The sequence below is a fragment of the Euphorbia lathyris genome, chromosome 10 (genome assembly GCF_963576675.1).
Source record: "Euphorbia lathyris chromosome 10, ddEupLath1.1, whole genome shotgun sequence".
Classification (NCBI taxonomy): domain Eukaryota; kingdom Viridiplantae; phylum Streptophyta; class Magnoliopsida; order Malpighiales; family Euphorbiaceae; genus Euphorbia; species Euphorbia lathyris.
The window spans coordinates 61,084,917-61,094,100 of NC_088919.1; the positions used below are offsets into that span (position 1 = coordinate 61,084,917).

General features: G+C 31.7%; 1 protein-coding gene across 1 annotated transcript; it reads right to left on the reverse strand.

Annotated features, from left to right (window-relative positions):
- Positions 1 to 424: 424 nt before the first annotated feature.
- LOC136209938 (cytochrome P450 94C1-like) lies at positions 425 to 3,355 on the reverse strand. The gene is made up of 2 exons (XM_066001570.1): positions 2,297 to 3,355; positions 425 to 1,093 (listed from the first exon to the last, which is right to left on the reverse strand). The coding sequence occupies exons 1-2, from the start codon at positions 3,353 to 3,355 to the stop codon at positions 656 to 658; spliced, it is 1,497 nt and encodes a 498-aa protein (XP_065857642.1). The 3' UTR covers positions 425 to 655.
- Between the last annotated feature and the right edge of the window lie 5,829 nt (positions 3,356 to 9,184).

Genomic DNA, 9,184 nt, shown 5'->3' on the forward strand with positions numbered 1-9,184 from the left:
AAATATGAATAACGTTAAAGAACGAAAATAAAAAAAGATAAACAACTATTAATGAAAAACGCCAAAACGCTACAATTTCCATAAATAACTAAAGTTTTGTTATTCTACAAACCTAACGAAACACTCCATTTCCTAAGATTTGGAGTAAAACAGTAAATGCTGCTCCGAAAAGTTAAAACAAACACCCCCTTAAAATTGCTTTGTCCGATAAATATTAAGTTTAAAATCACACAGTTTTGTATATATAGGCTAAATCTATTCTCCTATAATAACCATATGTCTAAATTTATACATGATCCCCATCGGGTTTAGAATTTAAACCATACTATTGGAATAACATCCGACTAATTAAAAGCGGAATGTATATCACTTCACGATACATGATTAATACTACGAAATAAATATATACAAGTGAAACTAAACGATTAGTCAGTCGTACGAGTTCTTATATTAAACATCCGGTCTTCCATGTCATTTGGATGACCCTCAATTCATATTTGGACACGTGTATTGTGACTCCACTGAATAAATAAAATAGTGAAGCCTCTTATAATACGTGTGAATCCGTATTACACGTGTCAAAATATAAATAGAAAGTCGTCTGTTTAACATGGAAAACCGGATGTTTTTACTAATTTCTCAAGTCGTACATTTCTCAGACAGATTTTGTTTGATGCACCAAAACCGGGAGCCCACCACTAAGAGTGGCAGTCAGTCCCGGAGAGAAACGTGGTGTATGATAAGAAGTCACTAACTGAAAATCAAATCGACGTAGCAGAGAAAGAGCCACCACTTTCAGCTCCAGCAAACCCATTTCTTTCCCCAAACAGGTCCTTAATCCACCTTGAAATACCGGGTACTTATATGGATTTTCCGGCGAGAATACACCGTCCGATTTCAACCACCGTTCTGGTTTAAATTCTAAGCAATCTGAACCCCAAATCTCCGCCATTCTTCCCATTGCATATGGATGGTATGTAACCCTAGTTCCTTTCTTGACACGTGTCCCGTCCGGTAGAGTGTCGTCTTCTTCGCAAAACTTCGAATCAAATTGAATCGGAGGATACAATCTCATACTTTCATAAACTGCCGCCTGTAAATAGAGTTTCGTGATGAGTTATCGTGTCATAATCGATAATCTATAAATTTATATTTATATTTATTGAGTACTATAGATTTTAGTATTGTTTATTTTCATTTTTCGGAACTGTTTTTTCTTTAGATTTTAAACACGATACAAAAAGTGTTTCGTATAAATTCGAAACTGTCGATTTTAACAGAAAAATCAAATAATACATGTTGATAACAACAAACAAGAACATGTGAACTAAACAGGCCTTTAGTACAAATTAGTGTAATTTTAAACATAACGTTTATATCGGAGGATGCAATTTCAAACTTGATGATTTTTTGTGTGCGTACAATTTCATGTTGTACATGAAAAAAAATATGCGTTAGGCTTGAACTTGCACTATTTTTATGTTGATGCTAAATTTGCTCTCTTCTAACAACGATAAGGTACCGTAATAACTTCAAGATTTTAGAAGAATTAATTTAGTCCCCATTATAAAACAGTAAATTCCAGTCCCAACGTTTATCAGGTCTCACGGATAGAAATTGATACATCAGATATTTGTGACATTAACCCTTTTGTATGGATAGAATCCAACATTTGATGTTAATGTTGGTGGAAGTATAACGTGACGTCTACGTGTAAAAGAGTTGTCTATGTCATTCGATAAACGTTGGATTTGGAATTGTATTATTTTATACGTATAGACTAAATTAGTTTTTGAAAACCTTGAAATTATTTTGATAGCTTATTCCAACAATATATAAATGCAACAAAAACCATAATCGTGTTTGATAGCTTATTACCACGGGCCAGACAAGGGGGGCCGGAGGGGCCAGGCCCCTCCGGCCACCGGAAGCACCCCTACCTTGGATAGTTTCCGGCCCCCGTCCGTTAGAACTATCCTTATTATAGATGGTTTCGGTCCTCTTATTTCTGATAAATTAAGATTCAGAGTGGTAAATTAACTTATTGAATTTGTATTTAATTACAAAATTCAACTAAATTAATATATGATAGACGATAAATTTCTCTAAGTTACAAAATGACTCAATCTTACTTTTACAGTCTAAATCTAGCTTAATTTTTAGAAGTTTGTAAAAATTAGTTCTAGATTACTTAGATGATAACACGTGTTTATACGGAAAAAATTGAACAAATTCGATTTAGCAAATTTAGCAAATTCTGTATTCGCCACTGATTATTACTATAGTTTAATGTTACCTGTAAATAGTGAAGATCTTTCATTTGTTCATAGCTTGTAACCTCCTTGTTCAACCCAACAACTCTTTCTGCTTCAGAAATAATCTCCGATCTTACATTCGGGTGGTTTCCGATTAACCAGAAAAAGCTCGTCAAGGCGGACGCCACCGTATCCCGGCCAGCCAACAGAAAACTAATCACAATATCTCTCAAATAAGTATCGTCACTAACACTGTGCATAAACCGCGACAATAGAACTTTCTGCGACAAAAACCCCAATTTCCGCCGTTGATTTATAACTTCTCCGGCCAAAACATTAATCACTTTAATCGACTCTTTCATCTCCTTCTCCGTCCCCAAATTCAGCCACCTCTTAATCCTCCACACCACCGGCGACACCGCCATAGCTCTCTCCGCAGATAACTTCGACGCAAGATCAAAAGCAACAGCAAAATCGGTGACCGGAAGAGTAATCTCCAAACACCTCGGATCTACACCAAACGAAAATCTGCAGATACAGTCGAAACTGAATCGCCTGAAAACATCTTGTAAATCAATTTGATTCTTACTCAGCTCAGAAACTGAAGATAAAAGTGGAAGAAGACGATTTTCAATCTCCCAACGAACGATTTCAAAAGCGTACGCTCTAATTGAAAAGCTATCGAGTTCTAAACTAGCCATTTTTCTCTGAAACCTCCATGAATCGCCATCGACGTTGAAGATTCCACGGCCGAGAAAATCCCCCAAAATTGCAGAAAAACGTTTTCCTTTCGGGAAGTTATTGAAATTCGTTTTGAGGATGTATTCGACGTTTTTCGGATTCGCGGTGATCGTGTTTCCGAGGACATGGATGTGAATTGTTTTGGAAGGTGAATTTTTGAGAAGATGAGTGTACCAATCGGAGAGATTATCGAAGTTTTTAGTCCAGGTGAGGGTGAGATATGCGTCGCAGATTTCACAGTTGCACCATAGCTTTAATTTGAGTAGAGAAAAGAGGAGATAAGTTATGATTGTGAGGAGGAGGAAGAAGAGGATGGAGAAGAGAGCTTGGAAAAACCAGGAAGTAGCTTGAAACTCCATTAATGGATGGAGATTTTGCTTAGAAATTAATGAAGAAAAATAGGGAAGTCTCACTCATATATGAGAGAGACCAATGGGATAACTATTGTGCCTTTTTAAAGGGTTTTGATTGGGATAATATTTCATGTATGACCCTATGATTGTAATGTGTTTTGTATTTTGATACTAAAGTTTGTTTTAACATTTAAAAAATGGTAGAATTTAGTAGTTACTTTACCTAACATTAAAGTTCATATCACATGTTACTTTCGGTTGTTGTTAGCTGATAGTTGTTGTTGTTATTAGTTGATAGTTGTTATTGGTAGCGGTTATATATTCGTTATTAGCTGATTAAGAATTTAGAAAGTTTCGTAAAATTGTGACGAACTCTGTCGATTAGTATGTAAAATGTCTAATGTATGTGATTTGGTTGAATCTTGCAAGTCCACTTGAAAACCTACGATTGTACAGAAACAATGTCAAAAGGGAGCCGCGTCCGGCTAACTAGTTCTAATGTCGTCAGTTTGAGGATGAACACAACAGTAACTTAAAGCTAAAATGTAAGCTTAATGAATGAATGAAGTTGTGTACTTTGAGTTGTGCTTACTCTATATATGTTATAATCATGTTGTAGAAGACAATTATTAGTTTAGGAGCGGGATGTTCTATGTGTCACCTATTGATAGGTGAACGTGCGCTCAAATATCGGGGTTTGATGTCCCTCAAGCCCACTAGACTTGTGATTCATGGGATTGGACGTGATTGTTGTAACGGGTGGATTCTTGACTGGGTCTTTTGAGACTTCCCAAGTCAGGGTCTCCAATACGTAGTCGTGTTGACCAGTTTTTCTATGATGGCGCCACCTGTTCCATTTCCTCGGGTGCTAGTTTGGATTTCGTTATTAGTTGATAGTTGTTGTTGGTAGCGGTTACATATTTGTTATTAGCTGATTAATAATTTAGAAAGTTTCGTAAAATAGTGACAAACTCTGTCTGTTAGTATGTAAAATGTCTAATATATGTGATGTGGTTGAATCTTGTAAGTCCAGTTGGAAACCTATGATTGGACGGAAACAAGGTCAAAAGGGGGTTGTATTCTCGCTCTGATATCTAAGTCAGTTTGAGTTAAGACATGTGGATGAACACAACAGTAAATTAAAACTAAGATCTAAGCTTAATGAATGAACGAATGAAGTTGTGTACATTGAATTGTGTTTACTCTACATATATTGTACTCGTGCTGAAGACGGTTATGAGTTTAGGAGCGGGATGCGCTACTTGTGACCTATTGATAGATAAAGATGCGCACAAATATGTCTTTCTTCTAAATGAATACTCAATAGAGTTTTCAATTCATCATGCCTCTGATGTCATTTGGAACCCTTTAAATGGGGTTAAAGTGTAAAAATATCCCTAACGTTTTGGATCAAAAGCAATTTTATCTTTAACGTCTAAAATGGTGCAATTTTATCCCTAACGTTGGAAGTCAAGAGCAATTTTACCCTTAACGTTGATAAATAATTCATCAAACTGTCTTCTCGATCATGAATCTTGTCATCTGCACTTCACACGTGCATCATTTTATCAGTAACAAATCACAAACATATGTTGGGATGTGAAAAAATAAAAATATACTGTCTTTTGTACAAATTGGACAAAAAAAAATCAAAAAATTCATCGAATTTATAAATATTAAACTCCAATTCTATTATTAAATTATAAAAAACATGAAATGTTTTTTAGAACGAATTAATATGTAATCAGTGCAGAATAAGGAACTAAAATATTTGTGTTTTATAATATGGGTAAAATTGATCCAAATTATTAACGTTAAAGAAAAATAAAGGCTGTGACGATGGTGACCGATTTAAGATGAAAACTTAACCTGTATGTTTTTGGGTAAAAAAAAAAGAAAAGCTTAATCTTTTTGCTTCAAAATGCAATCAGTTTTAATTTTTAAACATGAATTGGGTAAGAAAGTACTGAAAAAGTGAAAGCAAAACATAATTTAAGGTACCATAAATGGTAATACCTTATTATATCTCTATAATTCTTTTGTTTTATAGCTTTTCTTCTTGGTGTAAAATATTATTTGGTCCCTTCATCTATCACAATCACAATTGGTGAAATTTCATCCAATGAATACTTAACGTAATCGTTATCTCATTAACAAGTAATAATATTTTGACAGTTGAACTTGACATGTGATACAACAATAACAACAACAATAAAGCCTTAGTCCCGAAATGATTTGAGGTCGGCTAACATGAACCATCCTATGAAACCGTGCAATCAAGTCGTGTCAGCGACACAAATTCTCTCCCTCCACTCCGTCTTATCCACTACCATATTCTCCTCAATCCCTAATAAACTCATACCACTATCGATCACCCTCCTCCAAGTTTGCTTAGGTCTACCTCTACCCCTCACCACTACATCCCTTTGCCACTCTTCAATCCTCCTAACCGGCGCATCAAGCGCTCTTCATCTTACATGGTCAAACCACCTTAGTCGGTTTTCACTCATTTTATTCTCAATAGATGTAACCTCTACTTTTGTCCTAATTATTTCATTACTCACTCTATCCTTTCTCGTATGACCACACATCGATCTCAACATACGCATCTCCGCCACCGACATCTTATGAATGTAACAGTGTTTCACTGCCCAACACTCCATACCATATAACAATGTTGGTCTGATTGTCGTGCGGTAGAATTTTTCCTTCAATATATTAGGCATGCCGGGATCACAAAGGAAACTCATAGCACTCTTCCACTTCGTCCAACCAGATTTAATCCAATGAGTTGACACGTGATATATTTTTTTAAATTTTTTTTACTACATTATGTGGAAATAACTAATTAGATTAGAAAAATAAAAAAATAAAAAATAAATATTAAACTAAAATCTATTAAATTAAAATATTAAAATATCGTTATTTATCAATAAAATAACGATTCGGTTAAGTTTTAATATAAATTTGGTGAAACTTCATATTGAAATATGATCAGAAGTCAGATAAAAGGTTAAATAATAAAAAATCAAATAGTGCTTTAATCACTTAAAGAAATTAATTTTTCTTACCCCCTTACTTGTGGACCCCTTTTCTATTTATGTTAATAGAAAGTAAAATGGAAATATTTTGAACTTTGGACAATTTTAACCCTATCCTCTATGTAGAGGCTTGTTCTCATTTTGTTCATTATCTTGTTGTGGAAGGTTTTGGGCCTTGAACTTGTTGCCCATGGCTCATTTGGATCTTTTAGAATGGAAATGAGCTTGATCCGGCCCGAACTTGGACTGGATAACAAACCCGAGCTGGATTACGATTATTTTTTTTACATTATTTTTTTTACATGAACTAACATTGCCTTGACCCGTACAGATAATATCCCGAGCTTGAGACACATTTCTGCTATATTTTACAGACTTGAAATTGGAATAAATAAATCGGTCACCTACTTAAATTATTCTTGAATCGAATGTGAGTTTCGACCTAGCTTTTTTGGGAATAAAAAAGTCTCATTCGGATTAAAGCAAGAGATCCCCAAACTTCCGACATTAACATGTGGTCTTCGGGTTTGCCACGTTTTATTTATTTGTAAAAGAGAAAAATAAAAAAAATTGGAGAAAATTTTTAAATGGAAACAATTTATTTATATTAATGAAATTATTATTTTAAACATGAAATTTATTATTCATTCGTTTCTTTATTTATTCGTTATAAACTATCATTTAAAAATCCGTTATATCTAGAACGTATATTGTAATATAAAATCTCAATCGAAATCAATGTTTAACTTTAACATTCAACGTATAATTTACAATTTAAAATTTAAATTACAAGCGTTTCTTAAACGTAATTAAGGGTAAATAAAAAATTTAGATATTAATTCGATTAAATAAAATTTGAATTTGATTAATAAATTATAATTCAAATTTAAATGAACTCGCTTTTATCTCTGCAATAATAAAAAAACATATTTTGAACAAAATTCATACTAAGTTAAAATTGCACTTTTAATTCTAATAAATTATATTTTGAATATAATTCAACGTTTCATATTAATATTCATCAAAATATGATAAACCAAATTTAAAAGTATAATTTTCTTAATAAATTATCACCAAGATAAAATAATACATTGGGATTTGTTTAAATATTTAGTAAAATTTATTAAAAATGCAAGCAAAAAAATTGCTTCACCTTTTTGTTTCCTCCAATGTGTGTATGCCAAAGATTTTATGGGAAAATCCTAAAAGTTGTTACATCTAACTTTTTTAGTTCTGCACAATGCACTTGTATTAAGTAAAGAAAAATTACATTAAAGACAAAGAAAAATGAAACCAAACGATTGTGTTAAAGCTGAAAGAACGTAAAAGCCTTAAATTCATAATTAATTCTACAAAGGAGATTAGTTGGAAAAAAATGCATCACGTCTCCAAAGGTTCTCCATAACAAAAAAAAAAAAAAAAACTGCTCCAAATATGTTACACCGAAAAACCTCATCTCTATGAGTGGGACTGCTGGCCACGGAAATTCTTTCCATTCCCAAATGTGAGGATCGAATCCTGGACCTTTGGTTAAGGGAGGAGGAGCCTTTACCACTCCACCACAACCTCGTGGTTACCGGAGAACCTCATATTTAATCTTTTGAAATACTAGCATTTAATTTATTCTACAATGTTGTGCATATTGAAGATGAATAATTTTAAGAAGGTACTCTTATATGTCGGGAATATAGATACAAAGTATATAGAATATCTATAGAGTTCGTTATTTTTTTCTTAATTAAAACGGGTAAATAATTATAGAGTCTTTGTGTTTTTATCTAATACACTACTTGGTCCCTGCGTTTTTAGAAATAATTATATAGTCCTCTAGTTTTTTGTTTTGTTAACTACTTAGTCATTATGTTTGGGTCAATGGTCAAACTATACTAAATAAATTTTAAAATACCAAAATTACCCTTTACTTTATGTTTTAATAATAAAACATTTATTTTTTCTATTTTATATTTATTTTTCTCTTTTTTCTTACAGAATCACAATCTCTCAAATATAAACTCCAATATAAAGTAATTGATTTATTAATTTTTATATAATTATAAAATTTTAATTTAATAACGTAAAATTTATTGACTAACAAATGAATGAAAAATATTTCAAAAATTATTAAAATAGGAGTAAGACTATCATTGTAAAAAGTTTTTACAATTCTAATAAATTTTACGAATGAAGAAAAAAAATATGATTTTAAAAAATTATAATAATATTTAATATTAGTTTAAAGATATTATATTAAAAAATAAAAAAAGATAATTATAATTATAGTTTAAGAAAATTAATAATATATTTTTTCAAGTATATTAATTTCGGTGTATATGTAGTTTAAAATTTTTATTAAAATTAATTTGATTAAATTTAAAACTAAAAGATAAATTTTTTTATGTATATCATTAGGGTAATTTTGGACTTTCATTTACAAAAATAAATGGAAGGATTAAAGAATTGATTAAGATAATATTTAAGGACCTTATAATAATAAGATGGACTTACTAGCGAGTTAAGTAAGCTTGTTTGATAACACAACTTAAATATTTCAGTTAAGTCATAGAATCACTTATTCTGGTAAGTTAAAAGATTTAACTTATTTTTAATATTTATCAAACAACTATATCATTTAATACTTTCAACATTTATCATATTTAACACTTAAAATTCAGTACATATTTTTTCAGCATTTAATTTTAAGTTTTATCAAACGACATTTAAGTTTAGTTTTTGTTCTTTTTATCATCTTTAAAACAATTCCTACTTTAAGTATCAATTTTTCATTCATCACTTC